Consider the following 24,831-nt stretch of genomic DNA (forward strand, 5'->3'; position numbering starts at 1 on the left):
CAAACTCCAACTCAAAATGCCTAAAAACTCCTCCCATGACATATCAACAACTCCAGCTGATCCCACCTCATAGGTCACCACCTCCCACCAGTCCCTAACTCGGTCCCTCAACATGTGCGAAGAAAACCCCACTTTTTCCGCCTCGGGGCAAGAGATCGTGCATTGGGTATTCTCCATATCTTTCACCCAGCGTCGAATAAATATGGGGTCCTGGACCCTAAAGAACTCAGGCGCTCCGCACACCTTGAACTCTCGGAACGAGGGAGTTCGAGCCTCAACCTAGCTCGCAGCAATCTCGGATCAGAAAGACCTGAGCTGCTCCTCCATGATCTCCATCATCCCCTCCTTGACGGTCCCGAAAATCACTGGGGTAGCGTCAAGAATGCCTCTCGTAACCTCGGTTGCGATGAGCTCACACAGGCTCTCGTTAACGGGCTCGGTACTGTAGCCCAACCCAGATCCTGGACCTTAAAGAACTCAGGCGCTCCGCACACCTTGAACTCTCAGAACGAGGGAGTTCGAGCCTCAACCTAGCCCACAGCAATCTCGGATCAGAAAGACCTGAGCTGCTCCTCCATGATCTCCATCATCCCCTCCTTGACGGTCCCGAAAATCACTGGGGTAGCGTCAAGAATGCCTCTCGTAACCTCGGTTGCGATGAGCTCACACAGGCTCTCGTTAACGGGCTCGGTACTATAGCCCGACCCAGATCCTGGACCTTAAAGAACTCAGGCGCTCCGCACACCTTGAACTCTCAGAACGAGGGAGTTCGAGCCTCAACCTAGCCCGCAACAATCTCGGATCAGAAAGACCTAAGCTGCTCCTCCATGATCTCCATCATCCCCTCCTTGACGGTCCCGAAAATCACTGGGGTGGCATCAAGAATGCCTCTCGTAACCTCGGTTGCGATGAGCTCACACAGGCTCTCGTTAATGGGCTCGGTACTGTAGCCCGACCCAGATCCTGATCCTGATCCTAATCCTGAGCATCCTCCTCCATGACATGTCACCACCATACTGAAATGAAAAAAAATACCCTACAATAAAATGATCAGGATCTTCAAAGGAATTCCTCCGCATCGGTCTCCTTAGAGCTTCCAGATCTAACTTTAGTTCGGGTACAGGTCTTGTGCTTTCGGTAGTACGGGCCCAAAAATACCTTCCACCCCTACCTATACCTTCCCCAAGGCTCTACCTAATGACTCTAATTCGTACCAGAACAAAACATATCCCACATAACTCAAATCCTAGACTACCCTAAGATTCTCTTCATTCCCATTAAACCCAAACTCAAAGCAACCATAACAGGTTGCCTTATGCATGCAAATTATACATAGAACAAGATCCAATAGATTGTCGAATAACAGACTCTACCCTAGGACCACAACCAAACAAGGAACATGAAACAAGGCCAAATCAATTATTCTAAGGCTATAAGATCCTAACCGTATACAATTTCTAAAGCATACACATAGCAAAATCCATACGACTATCACATTCCAAATATAGCATGGCTAACATATTGGGGAAAACACTTACTTGAGCTTGGCTGATTACGCACATTGCACTCTCCCTTTCTCGGTTTTAAAAAAAAAAGTTTTTGAATTTGATTTTTTAAAACAATTTTACCATTTCCTCAGTTTGAGTTCTGACACACCCGAGAGTGTGCCTGAATCCTTCAAACCAAAGTTCTTATACCAACTTGTAACAGCCCAAATTTCCAACAAAATTGTTCATTTTAAATAACCAATACATTTCCGTAGGATATAAAATTCTAAACACATTTGTTTTCAAAATCCATAACATGAGATAAATTATTCATAAAATCAGAGTGTCCCAAATGAAATGCCAGAGATGTTAGACTCCAAGCATGTAACCTTACCAAATGCATCATTTGATTTTTTTAACAAGTCTTAGTGCTCATTGACTCATAATGAGGAAATATGTATGAAAGAAATCACATATGCTTTGATTATTGCATCTACTAAATACGCTATGTTATGCATTAGACACGACGTATCGTGTGGCAAGTCATATGTAGCAGAACCAACAAGAAATGCAATGGATTGCAGTAAAGAACATTCTAAAATAATTGAGAATTACTAAAGATATGTTCTTTGTTTTATGCAGGTTTGTAAATGTGTATTACAAAAATACATCTAAATGATATACAAAAGGAGTTACATAGTAGAAAGCCTTTAATAAACGAATTAATGAAAACTAGAAAGGATTCTCCGGCGTTGCCGGGGTCGGAAGGTATTGCTTTGTAAAGTAAAGTAGCATGTTGAATTGAATTGGGATAATCCAGTAAAGTAAAGGAAGATAATCAATGTCATCTAATTACATAAGTAAAGAAAACTAAATAATTATTTCTTACAATAAATGAGGAAAATAAAGAAATGGTGTCACAAATTGAACTTTATTGCCATGTTTGGCAGCGGACGGAAAACCAATCCGAAAAATATAGACCGTTGTTTTTTGTCCGTTAATGTGAGAGTAATTTGTTCTTTTCAGGTAGTAGGGACTGAATTTGTGACTACGGGTAAACCATATGGACAATTTATGTAATTTTGGCGGTGATGGTGGTGGTGGTGATGGTGATGGCAGATGGTGGGTGGCCTTATGGTATTGGACGGATATTTTCTAATAAACAAAACATTAATTTAAAACAAAAAACAGTAAAATAAATTAATAAAAAAATCGGATTATGAGTAATTTCCATCGTTGTCCTCAATATGTTAAATCTGTTAAACCACAACGACCAAAAAAGACAAAAAAAAAAAAAAAAAAAAAAAGCAACGTTAAAATGACCAAAATATAGTTGAGGGATCATTTTTCAAACCAAAGTGAAAGGGTTGTTTGTGAACAAAAGCATAAAGGTGAAGGGTCAATGTTTTAAGTAGAAATACTAATAATATGTAATAAAATGGGAGGGTTATGAAAAATTCAAAACAAAGTTAAAGAATTGTCAAGGGTCAATGTTGTAAATAATGGATGACCAAAAGTAACCTATATATATATATATATATATATATATATATATATATATATATATATATATATATATATATATATATATATATATATATATATATATATATATATATATATATATATATATATAGATAATGAGTTCACTAATGGGTTTTTTGTAGGTTTATTTTATTAATGTAAGTCGTGCATGTAATATTAGTCATTCCTTTTTTTGGTTTATGTAAAAATTGTAAGGACCTTAGGTATGGAAAAAACAAACCTAATGGTATTAAGGGGATCAATCATTCAATGCAAAAATATAGATGAGCAACAGCACTGGAAATCAAATTTCGGAACTGGAACCGTATTGAAGTCGTCGGTTCCGCAACCGTCTTAAAAGGTTTCGATTTTGGTTTTAATTTTTTCGAAACCGTATTGGATATCCGTCGGAACCGATATATATATATATATATATATATATATATAATCCTTCATATATTAATTCCTTGATTCAAGCTTAAAAAAAAAAAAAAAAAAAAAAGGAAGACTCATTGTATATAATATACGAATATAACATACATAATATACGAATATAACATAGAAAAAGAAAAAATTACAAAAATGGTCTCTGTGTTTTATTAAAAATCAAAAAATTAGTCGTTAATTTTTTTTTTCTTTTGATGCATTTGGTCTTTGTGGTTTGCAAAACTTGTATCCTTCTTACTAACTTTGTTAGTATTTAGCCATTAAGAACTGAATTTTTCAAAGTATTTTTGTCTTTTCAAGTATAAAGTGATTAAATTCATGATATTTGGTAAACCATAAGGACTATTTTTGTAATTCGTCTTAAAAATAATATAAATGCTAGAAAATGAGGAGATGAAGATTCGAATTTGGTACCTCCTCCCATTCTCTGTAAGTTAAGCTTCATTTATATATTAAAAAAATATGTTTTCGTATAATACGTTATTATGTTGTTATAATCTGAAAATATATTTTTATATTATGTTACCATCTTTAGTTGGTTTAAGCAAAAATTATATGTATTCTTTTACATAAAAACATTAAGAACGTGATAACGTAACGTAAAAAAATGTTTTAGGATGAAAGCAAAACGACATATATTTTTTTACGTAAAACAAACTAAAGACGTCAACATAATGTAAAAATGCGTTTTCGTATAATATGTTATCACGTTAACGTTTTTACATAAAAAAAATACTTACATATTCGCTTTAAATCAACTAAAAACGTTAAGATAAAGTAAAAGTATATTTTAGGATTATAACAACGTAATAATGTATTATATAATAATGTATTTTTTTTAAATACATAAATAACATACTTCACATAAAATAAAAAACACAAAAAAAACATTTTTTACGTTTTTTTATGATTACGTTTTTATATAATATGTTATTACGTTTTTTATGTATTTAAAAGTATATATTTTCGGATTATAACAATGTAATAATATTTTATACGAAAACGTATTTTTTAAATATATATAAAAATATTTTTTACATAAAATAAATGCATAAAAAACTGTTTTTCTATGTGAAAGAAAAAAAAAACTTATTTTTATATGAAAACATAAAAATATATTTTAAAATCAAAGCAATATAATAACATATTATACTAAAACGTTTTTTCTTTAAATACATAAAAAATAAGTAAAAAAAAACAACTAAATTGTTTATAAAAATATTTTTTTATACAATACGTAAAAAAATTTATTTTGTTTTATTAAAAAAACTTTTTTTTGTAAAAAATATGTTTTTTATCTTTTTTTATTAATATATTTACGATTTTAGATAATATTAATTAATTTTCAACAATATTAAACAAGTTTAGGTCTAGTCTAGTTAGCTAGAGCTTTAGTTGATTATGGAGATGTGTTCTAAGTTTGAATTCTCATATCTTTTTTTCTAGCATTTATATTATTTTTTACAAAAAAAGTCTCTATGATTTATCAAATGTCACGAATTTAGTCTCTTTATGCTTGAAAAGAAAAAAATACATTTACAAATTCAATCCTTAACGTTTGAATACTAACGGAGTTAATAAAAAGGGACATATGTGCAAGTTTTACAAACCACAAGGACCATTTGCATCAAAAAAAATTAACAGATATTTAATTTGTAACTTTTGGCAAACCACAGAGACCATTTTTGTAATTTTGTCATAAAAAAACGAAAAGAAATGTATAAAGAATTTACATATGTTTTTTTCTCATAGTTTTCATTTTCAAATATAGAGTAAATTATACAGAGCGTCCCTCATCTATGTACAAAAACGTACGTTTACTCCTTATGTTCAGGAATTAACTCAGATTGTCCCTTGTATCGTACAAAGTTGCATGTTTCATCCCTTATTCGCTTAAATTTGCACGTGTCATCCCTTGTGCGACATAAAATGACTATAATGCCCTTTTTAAATTCTTTTCATTTATTTTTGATATGGGTCATTATTTTTAATTGTTAAAAAAATTATTTCTTTAAACCTAATATTTATATATTTCCCTTTTGTTGAAGAGCGGTTAACACCACCGATACCGGGAACCCCTCTTGCAGATGGCATTAAACACCACCAACTCATTTTTCTCTTCTTTGTCATTTTTCTCATCTCTAACAACCACCGGCCACTGCCTTTCACTTCCGACAACACAACCTCTCAAGGTCCTACCCTTTCCCCTTCTTTCATCTTTTGTCCAGTCAAATTGAAGAACATATGCAACCATGAAAGAAAATTTGCTCTGTTGGAGGTCGAACAGAAACGAATCTAAAATCTTTGTGAGGAAGAGAAACATGACGTCGAGGCTAAACGCCTCCGTCAAGATCATAATCGAAACAAATCTAACTCCTCATATCATAATTCCTCCTCCAACTCTGACTTTACACTCGACTCTTCAAAGTCTAAACCAGAATCCGGCTTTGTTCATCTTTGATAACCCCACTAAGTGAAGAAAAAAAAAATTAACACTCTAAATTTACCATTTACGATGTTATTTGTCAGCTTCGATTCTTGAACAATCAATTACGATGTTTGAGGAAAATGGTGATAATTGGTTGTATCGATTGAAGTATGTTTTAAAGGTAAGGTTGTTTGAGTTGGACGATGATAATATGATCGGGGGAGGAACATACAATTTTAGGTTGGTTAGTCTTATCGGAGAAAGGAGGGTGAGGGGTGGTTGTCGAGAGTGCGTGTGAAACCGGAAGACAAAGAGGGCAACAGGGGAAAGGAAAAGGGGATGGGGACGAGAATATTTATTTCAATTCTTTTGTTTTTTTATTTAAAAAGTGATAAATAATAATAGAAACTAATAAATAAATTATTAAGGACAAAATAATCATTTTATATCTTTAGGGGCGGCCCAAGTAAAAAAATAATACTACAAGAACGGTTCGAGTTAATTTTTGAAAGAAAAAATAACTAAACATATGTTTTAGCATTTAAACGAATGATGATTTGTGTAATTTACTCTCAAATATAACATTAACATTTATTTTATTAATTTTCAATAAATAAGAAAAAAACAAATATATACAGTTAACTATTGTAAGGGCCTTTCTCATATTCATGTGTTTTATACTTTTATTAGTACTTATTTTATTAATTTTCAATAAATAAGAAAAAAGCTAATAAATATTGTTAAATATTGGCACAGGATTCCTCATATCTAGGGTCGGCCCAAGCCCAGGGCCAGCTAGGCCAAGGCCCAGGGCAGCATAATTTGATGGGGCATCAGATTTTATATGGGTGTTATGTGTATTCATATGCGCCAAAGCTTTTAATCCAACAACGAAAACATAAGACTGGAAAGAGTGGTGCCACCGAAACCGCACTCCATCCCCCGCCACATCAGCGTCATGTCATTTTTTACCACTCAAGTGTGGTTTCTTGCCACACCAAGGGTGTGGTGCCACACTTTTCATTTTTTTTGTTTTTTTAAGTATTTTAATTTAATAAAACTTCTTTTTTTTTAACTAATTTAATTTAATATACCTTCTATTTTAATAAAAAAAAAAAAAACATAATTCTTCATTACTTGAAAATAAAAAATAAAAAAAACAGTACATTGCGTTACCAAAAAAAAAAAAAAAACACACACACACACACACATGACATTTAAATAACCCTAGAAACTTAAAAAACATAAATAAAATAACTAAAGGAAACTACATAAAGTCGTTCTCCGAGAACTCATCTTCGGGGTCATCCGGTGGATCCAAATTAAGGTTAATGTTTTGAACCCCGTAAATGTGTTCCACCAAGTCATTGCGAAGATTGTGAAATGTTTCGGTGCAACGTATCTCTGCTCTCCTGATTATGTACTCTTCGCCACCAATTTCTATTGGTTGTGTCTCTGGTATGATTTCTTCCTCGTCAAACGCACATATCGCTCTTCCTTCGTCTTCAATAATCATGTTATGCAATATAATACATGTATACATGATTTCTTGAAGTTTTTCCTCGCCCAAATAAGCTGCTGGTTTTTTCAATATGAACCACCGTTTCTTCAGAGCTCCAAAAGCACGTTCAACATCCTTCCTAGCTCTTTCTTAAGCTCTCTTGAATTTCTTTCGTCTAGAACCATGCGGAACTGAAAACGATTTAACAAACACAGCATACTCAGGATAGATTCCATCGACCAGATAATAACCATACTTATATGGCGTTCCATGCACTTGAAAAGAAGAATCTGGTGCGGATCCATCGTATATGTTGTTAAATATTGGTGAACGGTTAAGAACGTTGATGTCATTAATCGAACCAGGAGAACCAAAAAAGCATGCCAAATCCACATATCTTGTGATGCAACTGCTTCAAGTATTACCGTTGGGTGACCATGATCACCTCGGGTAAATTGCCCATGATATGTTGTAGGGAAATTTTCCCATGCCCAATGGAGACAATCTAAGCTTCCTAGCATTCCAGGAAATCCATGCACACTAGCATGATGAGCTTGCAATTGCAAGATGTCATTACGTGTAGGCTTACGTAAATATTTTGGACCATAAAACTGAATGACAGTTTTGCAGAAAAAATGGAGACTGTCTCGTGCTATCCTAGCAGACATCCTAAAACTTTCGTCTAACGCATCAGGCGGAATGCCATATGCTAACTGACGAAGTGCGGCCGTGCATTTTTGTAACGGAGTGAAACCGGGTGTGCCTCTAGCATCGTGGCATTGTTGGAAAAAACTGCACTCCCTCGTTACATCTTCAACTATACGTTCGAATAAACCTTTGAGCATTCTGAAGCGCCTACGAAAATAATACCGTTGGTAAGTGGCATTCTCTGCAAAATAGTCTTGTACCAAACGTTGGTTGGCTTCTTCACGATTTCTGTAAATGTATCTTCGTGTTCTCTGTTGAGAACTTGCAGCTGCGTTGTTACATACAACGTTGTATGTTTGTTCCGCCATTTGAACACACGCAATAGCGGTATCAAAAATAGTCTGAAATTCTTCAGAAGATGAAGAAGATGACATTTTTGGGAGAGTAGTGATTTAAAAAATATATATATTTTTTGAGAGATAGAGAAGATTATGTTGTGAATAAAAAAATTAAGTTGATATGTGTATATATAGGAAAGAAAAAGGAAAAAAAAAGGAAAAAAAAACGAATCTTCAATTTCAACGGTCAAAAATGACCAGCCAATCAGAAAACACGGTCTTGAGGGGCCGCACCGCGGTTTAGACCGCAACAAACCGCACCCTAGGGGCGGTGTTCTATGCTGAGTTGGCATAGAAGCGCGGTCTCAGGCCGCACCACACTGAGAAGTCTAAGTGTCCAATTCATATGAAAAGAGGCAACAAAGTCTCCCACACCTAAGCAGCATTCGGTGGCAATTGAATATCGATTTTGGAATTTGGCATGCACGATGCACGCTTTCGACTCCTCGTTCTCCCAGGAAACATCGGCACGCCTAATAATTGAAGACGAGAAGACGAGGCAACCGAGGTTATGATTGAATCGATCCTCACTGCTGATCTCACTATCTCAACTTCTAATAAACTTATGGATCCCTTAATTTCTTTCTGAGATTTTGATTGTGAATTTATGATTGAATCGATCCTCCTAATCATCTATTCTCCTTAATCTCATTGTTTTCTCTTGACTTTTAAATTTGATTGTTTTCACTTAAAGTGAACTTTTCAAGTTTCAAAGGGCTTTGCTGAAGTTTCAGAGGATATAGAGTGCAATTCAAACTCCTGATCATATAACTAAGTGAACGACTTGATTTGAATTGTTTATGTTTGCATTATGTTACTATGTAGGTTCAGTAGGAATTTCAAATAGATGGTAATTTATGGCAAAAATCTATTAGCTTACATTTCAGCAATTTTAGTTCATATTTTTCCATTGCACATTTGTTTACCAACTTTTGATTACGTAATGATGTATTCTGCTTTTGTATTTTTTTTATTTGTTTCCAATAAGAACTTATATTTGCATTGTTCTCAAGGAATTAGATTTATTGTTCACTAGTGTCATGATTGATGAAATTCCTGTCATTTTATTGTGCAACATGAGTTGGAATGCAATAAATCTGTATTTCGTATGAATGCTAATTAGCTATCTAACTTTAATCTCTTTCTAATTTTTGGAGTCAGAATTTATGAAAATTTTGTCATTTGATTTGATATGTCATTTTATAATTAGAGGCATTTTCTTGTCATTTGTCAAATTTATATTTGCTATTTGAAACTAGAGTCAATATCTGTAATTAAAGTTCTGCAGTTTGTCAATTTTAGTATTTAAATTTCTTTGTTATTTGTTAATTTCATTTATAGTTTATAAACTTCTGTAATTATAGTCAAATAGATATTGCTTTAATATTAGTTTTAGTATTAATTTTCCAGGTTAAGAAATATTAAAGTTACAAAAGCTTGATAGCATTACAAATAATCATCACTGAGGTCTCTCCGACAAGCTTGTGGGAAATCTTATTAAGCCTTCATTTTCAGCAAATTTAATCCTATGACTGAATCGCCGACAAATAATTAGGACACGTTATAAGTTTTTGTTGTATATAGGTTTAGTGTTAACCCTATGGTATAAAATATGAACACAAGGGCATCATTAAGTCTTTTCACCCAGGTTTTAGAAATCTTATGGATCGGCCCTCCTCATATCCATTTTATGTGTTTTATTTGTTAGTACTATCAGTGTCCTCATAATGAACAGAACTACGGAATTGAGAAAACAAATCGGTTATAACAGTAAAAATAGGAAACAATATTTTTTTGTGGATGGAGATTGGATACACGGAACCCGGTTCCCCAGAAGGGTTCCGGTTCCAATTATAATATCTTAGAAAATGTTGGTGCCAGTTCTGGTTCTAGTTACATCAAATATAGAAAATATAAAAGGATAAAAGGAAATATAATTTTCTAATATGTGTCCTAAGGGTACATATAAGAAGTATTAATTAACCACAATTATTACCATAAGTAAATGTGAAGTGCATTAATTATAGAGATTATTAATGAATTTTATACTTAATTATGGTAATATTTCTTATAATTAATGTGTTTAACATTTAATTATGGTAATAATTGTGATTAATTTCTTATATGTGCCCTTAAGGCACATATTAGAAAATCCTTTTCATATATTTGCTACATAATTTGCTACATAGATGCCACATAACTAAGGTTTATGCATATAAATTTGTAATAACATATAAACAGATTTCATTCCGTCAAAAATTTGCTTTTCTAATAATTTTACTTAATCTGCATAATTTTTTCTAAAAATTCTTATAAATATGAATGACGTTTTTAGAAAAAAAGTAATAGTATTAATAATAAAATAGTGGGTTTTTCTGTTAAAAATATATGACTTTTATATAGAGTTTTTCCTATTTTATTTTAGTTTCCTAATTCTATTTAAACTTCATATCTTTATTACCATTTGAGTAATTAATTTATTTCATGCTGTTCAAAAACAAATTTTAATTTCATATTAACTATAATATCAGATATGAATTCCAAGTATTCATAAATTATTTTAATCATTTGTCAATTATATAATTAGATATGTAATGTAATATCTTTATTATTTTTATATTTTCAAAATAAAATCCAATAAGGTTATCTTTAAAATTTCCGGTATCGTAGTATATTATTTCGTTAAAGGTTTTTTCATTTAATGTTTATTGTTAAAAACATGGTTTTTGCCAAAATAGAAAATTAAACGAAGAAGATTCAAAAAATTACATAAAGATGTAAAAAAAATTAGCTTAAAAAAAATCTTTTGAAAATAATGAACAATTTCATAATGTTTAAAATAAGAAGTTCCTGTTCAATAAAATTAGTAGAAATTTTGAGAGTCAAAAGATCAATGATTATGGATGTGACATACATACATCTATTACATCTATTGAACTATGTTCCCTTGAATTCATGTGTCTAAGTGTCTTGTCACTTCTACAACTTTATATGTTGTACTAACATTGGAAGTGATCCAAGGCCCAATCGAGTTAAAGCTTAAAATCCTGTTTCTTTATAATATACGTAGGACTGTAAACGAACCAAACGAACACGAACAAGGTTTTGTTCATGTTCGTTCGTTTAAGTTAGCCGAACAACAAACGAACACGAACAGATAAACGAACGAGATTTTCTGGTTCATGTTCGTTCATTTAACAAATTACTTTGTTCATGTTCGTTCATTTATGTTCGTGAACATGCTAAACGAACATAAACGAACAAACATAAACGAACAAAGATTAAAAAACACAATTGAACATATAAGAAACAAACATATAATATAACAATATAATAAAAAATAATTGAATATAGATGAATATAAATAAACTTGAACGAACAAACATAAACGAACGTAAACGAACCTTATAAACCAACGAGACCATTATTCATGTTCGTTCATTTAACTTAATGAACGATAATTTTTGTTCATGTTCGTTCATTTATTAAATAAACGAACAGAAACGAACTTTCCGTCGAACAGTTAATGAACGGTTCGCCGAATGTTCAGTTCGTTTACAGCCCTAAATATATGCCTTCATCTCAGGTCGTAGGTAGCATGTCACAAGGTGGGTTCTAGGACCTACTTTTTTTTTTTTTTTCACAGAACAAGGATATATAAAAAAAATTTAGGAACTACCTAATTTTTATGAAAGGAACCATCTAATTATTTTTAGCAAACGAAATTTTATCATCAGCCCATATTTTTATATTTAACAGCCTAATATATTAACCCACTTTCATTAATCCACAGTCCAATCTAATTATTTTTGAAAAAAAAAAGGTTTTGTAGTTTTGGTAACTAATTTTGGCAAAAGAAACTGAACATCGGCTGCCTTGTGCCGACTGCCGTCTCCCTCCATTTGTCCAAACTCCAGCCACAACATTATAAAGCATTAGAGCATAGTATTAGTAATTAAGCTAGACTCCAGCAAAAGTCAAAGTAGCCAAGTGAATGAAGTGATAATGAAGTGATCAACACTTAACAGGTTTGTATTTGTAAATTGTAATGTTGTATTAATTATGGTTGATTCATTGATTTGTATAATTCACTAATTATCCACCACAAGCTTTTAACTTTACACGAATAATGAATTAATGATTGAATATTGATTCATTTATTTGAAGAACATGTATTTATTACTTATTATACTTGAATTTAATTAGATTAAGGTGTAGTTAAATGACCCACGTATCAGTGTAATTATTTAGAATTCTTGTCTTGATTAGTTGATTAACCTTCTTAAAATTTGATTAATATCCATTCAATTTCACTATTTATTTAGACTTGAAATTTGAGCACATTGTTAAGTTGTTATTGTTTTTATATATATATATATATATATATATATATATATATATATATATATATATATATATATATATATATATATATATATATATATATATATATATATATGATAACAAAATATTGATAATGGTTATTAGTTTGAGACTCTTGTAACATACAATTTCATAATTCAATTTCAGAATCAAGAATCAAGAATCATGGAATTAAGAATGTCTTTGCATAAGTTTTATAAAAAGAAAGAAGATAACAAACAAAAACATAAGTATACAAAGGTGGATTTAAACTCATTATCTGTTGATCCGTTTGAACGACCAAGTATAGAGTTCTATCATGTAAACCAAAAAGATAAAATTAGAAGAGCATACTTGCAAAAAAGGCCTTTCCAACCTCTAAATCATAAATTCCCACCACGTGATTTTGGAGGTAAACCTCGAAGATTTATTCAATCTTGGTTTGATGATAATAAATATTGGTTAGAATATAGTATAAAAGAGGATGTTGCATTTTGTTTATGTTGTTATCTATTCAAATCAAGTATACCAAATCAAGGTGGATCAGATCATTTTGTAAAATCTGGATTCAAGGCTTGGAATAGGAAATCAGGAATAGATAAACACAAAGAAGGAACTCCACACACTACTGCTGTCCAAAAGTGCCAAAGTTTGATGAACCAAAGACAATCAATCACGTCTGCTTTTGAGAAACAAACTACTTTACAAGAGAAAGAATATTGTATTCGTTTGAATGCTTCAATTGATTGTGTTAGGTTCCTACTTCGGCAAGGGTTAGCATTTCATGGTCATAACGAGAAAGAAGACTCGGATAATAAAGGTAACTTTCTTCAACTATTACAGTGGTTAGCCGATCGATGTGATGTTGTAGATCGTGTTGTGTTAAAAAATGCCCCAAAAAAATGCACAAATGAAATGCGGTGAAATCCAGAAAGATATTGTGCAAGCATGTTCAGATGTAATTTTAAATGTTATTATGGGTGAGCTTGGAAATGATTTTTTTGCAATTTTAGTAGACGAGTCACGTGATGTTTCATGTAAAGAACAAATGGCATTGGTTTTGCGATTTTTCAATAGAAAAGGTGAAGTTGTAGAAAGGTTTGTTGGCCTTAGAAATGTTAATGACACTTCAGCTTTGTCACTAAAGGCTACCATTTATGATATGCTTTCAAAACGGAATTTGAATCCTAGTAGGATTAGAGGACAAGGCTATGATGGTGCTAGCAATATAAGTGGAGCATTCAATGGATTAAAGACTTTGATTATGAATGAAACAAAATCCGCACACTTTGTTCATTGTTTTGCTCACCAGTTACAGTTAGCCCTAGTGTTTGTTGCAAAGAATCACACGACGGTTAATGATTTTTTTGATGTGGTTTCTCGGCTGTTAAATATTATTGGATCTTCTTACAAACGACGGGCTAAGTTAAGAAAAAAACAAGCAGATAAAGTTATGGAAGCATTGGCTGAAGGTATGCTTTATTTAGTTTACTTTCATTTGTTTATGCTAATTATTTGACTAATTCATTTCTTATGTGGTTTATTTTAGGTGAGCTTGAGAGTGGTGCCGGTTTGAATCAAGAAGTCGGTATTAAACGACCGTCTGATACTCGATGGGGTTCTCATTTTGCATCTTTATTAAATATCCAAACCATATATGCTTCCATTTGTGATGTACTTGAAGATCTTGGTGAATTTGATAGTGATCGTGATCGTAGAGCTGAAGCAATTCGCATCTTAAAATGGTTAAAATCGTTTGATTTTGTGTTTTGTCTACATTTGATGATTGATATCTTGGGAGTGACGGATCATTTGAATACAATACTACAAAGAAAAGACCAAGATATCATAAATGTCATGAATCAAGTAAGTAGTTCAAAAAAAGCAATTCAAGAATTAGGAATATAGGATGGGAACCACTTTTAGAGAAAGTTACTTTGTTTTGTGCTAAAAACGAAGTTAAAGTTGTGGATTTGGAAGATGAATATTTTAATGGATACAGTCGTCGCAGAGGTTCACAGGTTAGTAATGTTTCTTATTACCAACTACCACACTAATTTATAAATTTATTGTGTTTTATTGTTAGTTATTAATATATATATATATATATATATATATATATATATATATATATATATATATGTGTGTGTGTGTGTATATATATATATATATGTATACATATATATATTTCAAGGTTAACAACTTGCACCATTATCAAGTTGATGTATTCAAGGAAGTGATTGATATGCAACTTCAAGAGCTGAACCAACGCGTTAATGAAGCAAACACGAATTTACTTCTTTGTATTGCTTGTTTGTGCCCAAGTGGATCTTTCAAAGCCTTTGATTTAGAAAAAATAATGAAAATGACTTCACTTTATCCGAAAGAGTTTCCTACAGAATATGATCTTCGAGTTCTGGAAGTGGAACTTGGAATTACATTAAAGATGTGCGAGAAGATGAGCGATTTAATGATTTGAAGAGTATTGGAGATCTTGCCAAAAAGATGGTTGAAGAAAAGAAGCATATAATATTTTCCTAAGATTTACCTTCTTATGAAACTTGCATTGATCTTACCCGTAGCAACAACAAGTGTAGAACGTGCATTTTCAACAATGAAGTTAATAAAGACTGATATACGCAACAAAATGAGTGATCAATTTTTGAGTGATAGTTTAGTGTCTTATATTGAAAAAAAAATGTATTAAAAGGTATTGGCAATGATGCAATTGTGACAATGTTTCAAAATATAAGACCTCGTACGGTTCAATTGTAAAAATTTTATTATAACTATTGAACTGATGTTTAAATATTTTAGTCATACAACCCGACCCGTCACCGCTAGTATTTTTTACACTTTCATATTTTTTTAGTTTTATTTACATAAGGAACCATATGGTTTTTGGTTCTAGATTCGTCACTGCTTCATCTTCATGACTCATGGGTCTTAAGGATGCTCGCTTAAAATTTATAATTTTTTTTTATTTTGATTTTGTTCTTATATTAGCATGTCAAATGACTTATTTGGCCCCCAAGATGGTATCCTAATGTGCTTTTGTTCTTAGAGTAATTAAAAAAGGTCCATGTGGTATACTAAAATTTACAAGTTCAGTCTATCTTTTAATTTTGTTACATGAACCGTCCTTATGGTTTAGATTGCTGTGATTTTGGTTCTAACCGTTTAAACGTAACCACTCACCTGTTAACTTTGATAAAATAGCTGATTCGCCCTTTGACCAAACCCGAAAATACAGTATACCCCAGGGACCAAAATTGTAATTATTTAATATTTTATGCTAAACTGTTTATTTTAGTTTAAAACATATCATTTTTTATTTACGACCATTTATTATAAATAACTCGTGGTTTATCATTATTTCATAAAAAACTTGCATGAAATACCAACTTTTTTATAAGCTAATAAATGTGTTACACTGAATGGTGGTGTATCATTACGATTATTGTTGAAATCATATTTCCAACGATTAAAACAGCATGCACGATTCCTAACATATTTTCCGGCAATGAGTTTCTCAATCCACGTTTTTCCTAAATGATAAATGATAATATCATCCGAACATCCTTGAAATTTTACTTAAAAATATAACTTTTATTTTCTAACTATTTAATAAAATGGATAATGACTTAAAAGGGTAATATACTTTTTGATTTGTACACTGACTTTTTTCCATCCACATTTACCCCTTCAGTTTGTTAAATTGTACACATTTAGTTTTTATGACCAGTTATTCCAGGTTAGCCGGTAAAAATGACTTGATGAGATAATATATTTAATATATTTATCACTTTGTATATATTTAATCCTTAATATTTTTGTACACATTTAGTCCTTAATATTTTTTGTTGCAAAATAAGTCATTTTTATTTTTGTACTCATTTAGTACTTATAAAATGATTTATTTAGGTTTTCCGCACAACATCTTATGTGGGATAGTCATATGGTGGGGGGATAGATTGAGGTGGTCATGCTATATGTTGTTGGCCAAGATACCTGGTGCGGACCGGCTGTAAACTGTAGGCACGGAGGCTCGAGAAGAGCGGTTGGGTTAAGTGACATGCCGAAAAACCTTGGGTATTCAAGTCCGATGACTGATTGGACTTGTTGCGTTCGCATTCCAGACTGATTGGGCCAAGGTATTCTAATCTGATGAGTGTGAGCCCGTTATGCATGATAATACGTTTGTTGTATCGGGTATTTTGGGAGAAACTCACTAAACTTTATGCTTACCCAATTGTTTATGTTTTCAGGTTCTATCACTGATCTTGGGAAAGCGAAGGCATGACTGTACACACTCATCAACAATATTGAAGCATTTCTTATATTACTCTGATTTTCGATAAATTTTGGAATGTTTTTTCTAAATAATGGATTTATAATTACGGAGTTTTTCCTTATTTCAAAATGAAAATTTTTGGTTGTGAAAATGAGACATTACACATAAACATCAACAACCGCACACACTTCATCAATTATTGTCTCACGTAAGATGTCGTGAGAAAAACCTAAAGAAATCATTCATAAGTACTGAATGAATACAAAAACAAAAATGACTTATTTTGAAACAAAAAAATATTAAAGACTAAATATGTACAAAAATATTAAGGACTAAATGTGTACAAATGAGAAATATATTACCATATTAAGTCATTTTCCCGACTAACCTAGAGTAATCGGTCATAAGGACTGCATGTGTACAGTTTAACAAGTTGAATGGGTAAATGTGGATGAAAAAAAATCAGTGACTAAATGTGTACAAATTAAAAATATATTATCCTTTTAAGTCATTATCCCTTAATAAATAACTTATTATTTTTTGCTTTATACAGATATTATGTAAAACTGTAATGAAGATATGTACCTTCTCCGATTATAAGTTATCCAGAAGATCACAAGTTGGTGTGTTTCTATATGCAACATGTTGACACAAACAAAGCGCCAGGAGTTATTCGGGGGTTGCCTCCTGGGTATTGTTCTCTAATGCTCAAGTCAGGACGAGATTGTATTTTGATGTAAGGTAACAATGGGATAGAAAAGAGATGCCCCTTACCTTATGACTTATCTTTTTTTTTTTATATAGTCTTCTGGCAGGTCCGGACCAATAAGTGTGGCAAGTTAGGCACCACCCCTACCCTTATTTTGGGAATATTATAGTCATTGTTTTAAAAAAAAAACTCACGTTTTAATAAAATGTCGATTTAAGTTATATATGTATGTAAAAATGAATAATATTAGAATATATATATATATATATATATATATATATATATATATATATATATATATATATATATATATATATTAATTATGTATAAAACTACCGCGTTAAGTCATGTCTTACAAAGGATGTGTATCACCACGGCTTGTAAAAATTTAAGGTTTGATATTGTCGTCAAATCACGTATAACATTTAGAAACTTGACACCTTGTATCTACTCTTATAAATGAAATTTTTTTTTGCCACATTTCACACTTTTATTGATTTAGCCACATGTCATTTTGTGGTTATTTTCAATTAAATTTATTCCATATGGCATTTTGTGGTTTTTTTCCATTTTATTAAATTCCACATAACTTTTAAATGTATTCTCCTGTAATAAATGAAGGTTTTTTGCCACTTGTCACAATCTCATTCAATTTGTTAAATATCATTTTGTGGTTATTTTGAATTAAAAAATTTATTTCATATGTCATTTTATGATTTTTTTTTCTATTTTATTAATTCTACATAGTATTTAAATTCAATAATAAATGCATATTAATGAACTTTCTTTTTCATTTCAAAATTACTAAATTAAAACTTCATTACTTTCATTTATTTGTTTATCTAAATCTAAATTTTTTGTTTAAATTTAAAGAAAAAAACACTTTAATTTTTATAATTCAATATTTTTTTTCTCATTTTTCTTTTAAATTCAAACTTCTCAAATGTTTAGAATTATATATTTAGTTTTTTCTTTTCAATAAATTCATCTAATTCATGAGTCTTCTTCCTAGTAATAAATGCATACCAAACTTCTCAAATATTTAAAATCTTATTAGTTTCCTTTGTTTATTTATCTAAATTATTTATTTAAATTTAGGAGAAAAAGACATTTTAATTTTAATAATTCAATACTTCTAACTTTTCTTAAAAATTCAAACTTCTCAAATATTTAAAATTTCATATTTAATTTTTTTTTAAATGAACACATATAATACATCTATCTTACACCTAGTATATATTATAATGTTTAACCAAATTCAAACGGTTTATTTAGCAAGTTGGTAAAGTGCTTGTTACATTTTTGTTATAAAGTCATTCGGACTACCCACCGGTCACCACTAACCATTTATATGGTGGGCATTACATCATTACTACATAAAACCACTAACACTTGGTATATATATTACTAAAACAAAACTCTATATCATTTTTTAATTAAATTTAAATAAAAAATGCAATAAAAACATAATTTATAAACTATTTTTTCATTCAATAAAAAAAGCCATTATATTAATTTTTTTAAAGTTACATTAATTTAAAAAAAAAAAAAAAGTGCATGAAAAAAATTACCAAAAAACATAAAAATTCCAAAGATAACACACTACCCCGTTTTACTATATTTCGATTGCACGGATTCTTTCGGTGCGAGACAAATCTCCACATCTTTGTTTTCATACTCGTCCACTTTCATTTTCAATATTTCCAAATTGTTTTTTGTTTGAAACGGCGTTTGTGTCTCTTAGACATGACGTTTGCGCTTCTAGCAATTTTGTTCTACCCGATTCATGATCGATGCCTTGCTCTCTTGTAGTTGAATATATTGATCAATTTTTTCTCCAAAATGATCGATAACGCTAGATCCTGAATTCGTCGAAGTCGCTTTTTTTGCTATATTTCTTCCTATTTGCCGACGAAGAGGTTGTTTATCTTCAAGATCTATCATATCACCATTGATGTCGATGTGTGTTCAGTCGTCTGATTGTTGTGAAGTTCCATCGGGGTTCTTGAACGCTTCGAACCGGAAGAAGAGGACCCTTAGGTGAGCTCTTTCCATTTTGGAGCATCCTTCAACTTTAGCGAAGGTTTGAGATACAAAAAATGTTTTCAAATTGTTGTTGCTTTTTATATTGATCTATGCCCACCTTGAACACATCGAAATCGTTTGACCTCCTTTTGTATAGGTTGTTAAGATTGTTGTAAATTTCTCCGAATTCACCACATTTTAGCTTCAAATTGCACCGCTTCGAACTAATTTGGTCGGGATTTCGACTTTCACTTCACGTTAAGCCATAGAACACGCTTCAAAAAATTTTCCAAAAACAATTAAAGGTTCGACTATCTCCTTCTATTGGGTCTTGGGAAGCCGAAACTCATGCTTATGGTAACTTTTCTTCTTCATCTTTTGTCCAATTCGTCCATTCACTTTGATTGGTTTGAGAGGTTTTAACAAGTTTTTTTCCTTTCTTTTTTTGGTTAGGTGGTGGTGAAGGTTATGTTTTGGCTACAAAATTTGGTGAATTAGGGGGTGAAAAGCGTGGTTGTGAAGGTTATGATTAGAAAGGTTGTTGGTATACGAAAGGGGTTTGGAATTGTTAAGGAAAGGGTTGTTGATATGGTGGGAAAGGTTGATATAGTTGTTGAAAATGTTGAGTTTGTTGGATAGGTGAAGCACTTTTGAGCAAATTCATAAAACCATCTTGAGGAGATTCCATGTCCGAGTATTGGCGAAGAGTTGTATCTAACACAAAAACGTTATCGGGTTTGCGGTTTGAATAGTTTGGTGGGTATTTTGATTGAATCCATGGTTTTTGGATTTTAAAACAATACAAATTTATGTGTGTAAATAGAGGAATAGAAGAATGGTGTGAAAAATAATTTAGTATGTAGTGATATTTATAGGTTTTAAAAAAAATATATACCCAAAACTAATCTTTGAACGGCTAGTCTTTTGAGTCAAACACCTAACGAATTTGATTGGTCGTTGTATATAGTTGTCGCTACCATGATCCACCACGACCACGGGCCACAACAGACACCCGGGGTGGTGTTCATGGTCGTGGTTCATTGCCAGACTTCTTTCATGCTTGGTACCCCGGTTGGTCTAAACAACTCTTGTACGAATCATTACAACACCAATTTTCTTTCCATGTATAGTTGTTTCTCGTTAGGCTGAATGGTATCGTGATGTTGTTGCCTAGTGACGAATCTAGAATAGAAGTTCACATGGTTCACTTTTTAAATTAAACTGATAATATGAAAGAGTAAAAAATATTATTATTAGCGGGTCGGGTCGGTGGTGAATGACGATGGCGACCATGAAGAGTTAAAGTATTTTCTGCTACTTATAACTTCGTTCGTGCATAATGATGAGGGCTGACGCTTGAATGATGAATCAATATTCACGATTTTGCTTTTTTTTTAATCTAATTTTAAGTTGTATTGAGTTATTTCTATTCTAAGTGAACTAAATATTTGTGCTCTAGATATAAAAGATGGGTAAAAAAAAAGTCTTTGTTTTATCTCAATATTTTTGCCCTAGTGGTTCACTCATAAAATTTAAGATAGGTTACATATATTTTTTATATATTGTTTCTTAGGTGGGTCAACCTTGGACCTATATATACTGGCCACTTTTGTTGCCTACAAAATTTTGGTGACACATAAACGCCACATAAGTTTTTACCATTCTTATAATATTTGCCTATGAGCAAGGTGTGGTGTCATTGTTGTCTACCAATAAAAAGAACGGTATTAAATGAATATATTAATTAAATGTGTTTATGTGCCTCTTCCTGCACACTTTCTGAAGTGGAAATCTTGTTGATATTACCAGTAAAAAGGGTGACTCTCAAAACGGAATGGAACTAGGACAAGTAAAGTAAAAAGGGTGACTTTCAAAAGTGAATGGAAATAGGACAAGTAAATAATACTAGTGATATTACTAGTAAAATGGGTGACTCTCAAAAGGGAATAAAACTGGGGCAAGTAAATAATACTAGTAAACCAAAATTAGATATTCGGCCGACGGACTTAACGTTGGTTCTTGGGGATAGTCCGCCAACAAAAACATTCAAGAGCAGCAAATACCGCCGGGAACACATGCGACGTCATATTAGCGGCAGCAAATGAATTACACACGAAGCCTTATATGTAAATTCACTCTTAAAAATAATAATTGAGTTCTCATTTCTTGGGGCGGTTTAGAATTTTTGATTTTCCACAAGTTGCATCTTTTTTCTTTTTATTAATCCTTAAAGTTCAATTACTTAGAAATCTTTTTCTCAATAATTTTTTTATATAAATTAAAATAAATTTATTGTCTTCTAGATAACTAGCTCCTCGGGCCTTAATAGAAAATTTTAATTTTAAGTTAAATACAAATAACTTAAACCATTATAAATTGACACAAATTCAGTTTAAGCATCAAGTTTATTTTGTTCTTTTTGTTTTTTTTTAAATCATATGTGCTTGCACAATGTAATAAACTTTGGTGGTTTTAGTGATTCATCATGGTAACCTTAGCATGTTGTATTTATTTTTTTATTTTTTTTATTTTTAGTTTTTGTAAACAAAACAAAATGTGATTCTTAAAATATATTTTGGCCAAACTATCGTGTGTTTTATGTGTTTCGTCCTAAATAAAACTTAAATTATGGGGCCTTTTTGTTTACGCCCTTGGCCCAAAATATGTTTGCGTGGATGTCGGATGTCTTTATTTTTACCCACTTTCTAGTGGAGTTTGTTTATTAAATATAATTATCACTGTAGCCCAACGATGTTTAGTATATTGGTTTAAAAGGCCCCTCGTGATTTCTTTTTCTTTAAGGGGAACGTACTTGTGTTATACCGTTTTAAAAGGTACCTCTACCCATTTTAGGAGGTAACTTTGCTTTGTCATCTGCCAACTAAGTTGGTGAGTCAACACAGACTCGCTACTAAGTCGAAACGACGCCACATGTGCAAGGATTAATGACTATAATTTAATTCCACCAACTCCCCAACCACTCTTAGAACCCAAGTAATCGCCGAAGGTGGTGGGTATATTAAAACTCGACAAACCCATGTCAGGTTTAAATCAAACAAAACCTAAAACTTCTTTACCATTTTTGGCCAAACAACCCTCCAAAAAAAACCTAAAACATCGTATATGTCAGATCCACGACCTTCCCCTGACTCCTTAAATTCTCGTGAGTGTCTTACCTACAATGACATGCATTTCATTTATGTGCCTGTGGCGAGAAGATTGAAGAGAACCAAAGTGAGATGTAACGGTTAAAGGAGCAGCTAGGTCAAGACTCCATCGCCTATAGGGTTGACCACATGAGTCTCCAGCACAAGTTGGATGACCATGGCAAGAAGTTTCAAGTTGTTGGTCTAGCGATTGGTGGCATAATGGTGTGCTTGCTCGCGATGATGGTGGTTGTGCTCACTTCGTTATGAAGCTTGGATGAACTATTAATGAGACATCATGAAGCATATATATATATATATATATATATATATATATATATATATATATATATATATATATATATATATATATATATATATGTATATATATGGTTGTTTTGTTTTTCCATTTTATGTTTTGTTTTTCCTTTTCTTGTTTATTTTTTGCCGGTATATATGGTTGAATGAAAAAGACATGTGTAGGGCTGTAAACGAACTGAACGTTCGGCGAACCGTTCGTGAACTGTTCGGCAGGAAGTTCGTTTATGTTCGTTTATTTAATAAATGAACGAACATGAACAAAAATTATCGTTCGTTTAGTTAAATGAATGAACAGGAACAATGGTCTCGTTCGTTCATTTATGTTCGTGAACGTTCTTTTATGATGTTCATTTACGTTCGTTTATGTTTGTTCGTTTAAGTTTATTTATATTCATCTATATTCAATTATTTTTTATTATATTGTTATGTTGTATGTTCGTTTATGTTCATATATGTTCAATTGTGTTTTTTTTTTATCTTTGTTCGTTTATGTTCGTTTAGCATGTTCATGAACATAAATGAACGAACATGAACAAAGTAATTTGTTAAATGAACGAACATGAACAAGACCTTGTTCGTGTTCGTTTGGTTCGTTTACAGCCCTAGACATGTGTTGATGTCAGGCATTTTGTAACCCTAGTGGAAATAATCCAATAATTAATGGAAAAGACCTTTTGAAATTAGGGATTTTATATCTAAACTTTCCATTGTTCACAGTTGTACATATGTTTTGATTTCCTAATTGCAAATGGAGATTAAAAAGGAAACAGTAGTGTGTTAGTGAACCCCACGTTCCTTGCACGATAGGGGTATTTTTGTCTTTTTGGCCTACTAAAATCTATTAAAAGGATGTTTACTTACTTCTTTCAATCTCTCACTTTGTTTTCTCCTTCATAAACTCTCGACTATTAGCCAAGAAATTCAAAAAGATGGTTTATGTTTGTGGAAGTCCTGTAAGTATACGAACATCAACGACTACCAATAACCCAAGAAAACCATTTTACGCATGTAGAAACAAGGTAAAATGTAGTTTTTCATTTTCTTATTGTAATCTTAGTTTCTTTAACATTTACTAATTGAGGCACTTAATAGCAAATTCAGGGAGTCTGTTCAGGTTTTATAGCTTGGGTAGATGAATTAAAGTGCAACAGTAAAGTTGTGATTATAACTGGAGTGATTAGGTCAAGAAGAAGCTTGAATTAGAAGTTTTTAAGTTGAAGTTGTACATAATTTGTAGTTGGATTTTTTTTTTGTGGTTAATTATGTACAAGTTATAATAAAAGTAATTTGGAATTAATTATAAAGAAGTTGTAATGTAACTGTGTTTAGCATGGATGTTTACCATGAATGCTTATGTTTGGAATTACTCAATTCTCTTAGATTTTTTCTTTTATTCTTACCATCTTTCTACACGATTTGGAATCAAATGTAATTGGGTTTTACTCAATTATCATCTAATGTAACTGGGTTTTCATTATCACCTCCTTTCACAAAAAGAAAGATGGTAAGATTTTTTCTTTTATTCTTACCATCTTTCTTTT

General features: G+C 31.7%; 2 protein-coding genes and 1 long non-coding RNA gene across 3 annotated transcripts; all 3 read left to right on the plus strand.

Annotated features, from left to right (window-relative positions):
- The first annotated feature begins 12,981 nt into the window (after positions 1-12,981).
- On the plus strand, positions 12,982-13,719 carry LOC145039668 (uncharacterized). The gene has a single exon (XM_078987695.1). It carries the CDS (start codon positions 12,982-12,984, stop codon positions 13,717-13,719), a length of 738 nt encoding a protein of 245 aa, XP_078843821.1.
- A 52-nt stretch (positions 13,720-13,771) lies between these two features.
- On the plus strand, positions 13,772-14,888 carry LOC145039669 (uncharacterized). The gene is made up of 4 exons (XM_078987696.1): positions 13,772-14,267; positions 14,345-14,661; positions 14,755-14,816; positions 14,882-14,888. Exons 1-4 carry the CDS (start codon positions 13,772-13,774, stop codon positions 14,886-14,888), a joined length of 882 nt encoding a protein of 293 aa, XP_078843822.1.
- Positions 14,889-19,435: 4,547 nt separating this feature from the next.
- Positions 19,436-20,705, plus strand: LOC145038554 (uncharacterized). The gene is made up of 3 exons (XR_013679429.1): positions 19,436-19,881; positions 19,981-20,180; positions 20,277-20,705. It is a non-coding gene; the product is annotated as an uncharacterized LOC145038554 (long non-coding RNA).
- The last annotated feature ends 4,126 nt before the right edge of the window (positions 20,706-24,831 follow it).

Source organism: Lactuca saligna, chromosome 4, assembly GCF_052625555.1.
Source record: "Lactuca saligna cultivar CGN05327 chromosome 4, ASM5262555v1, whole genome shotgun sequence".
NCBI classification, from domain to species: Eukaryota; Viridiplantae; Streptophyta; class Magnoliopsida; order Asterales; family Asteraceae; genus Lactuca; species Lactuca saligna.

Bases quoted from the DNA above. Each gene is read 5' to 3' on its own strand.
- LOC145039668 (XM_078987695.1), top strand. From the start codon at position 12,982: ATGGAATTAAGAATGTCTTTGCATAAGTTTTATAAAAAGAAAGAAGAT.
- LOC145039669 (XM_078987696.1), top strand. From the start codon at position 13,772: ATGGGTGAGCTTGGAAATGATTTTTTTGCAATTTTAGTAGACGAGTCA. The intron at 14,268-14,344 runs GTATGCTTTATT...GGTTTATTTTAG, and splicing joins TATGGAAGCATTGGCTGAAG to GTGAGCTTGAGAGTGGTGCC. The intron at 14,662-14,754 runs GTAAGTAGTTCA...CTAAAAACGAAG, and splicing joins TCATAAATGTCATGAATCAA to TTAAAGTTGTGGATTTGGAA.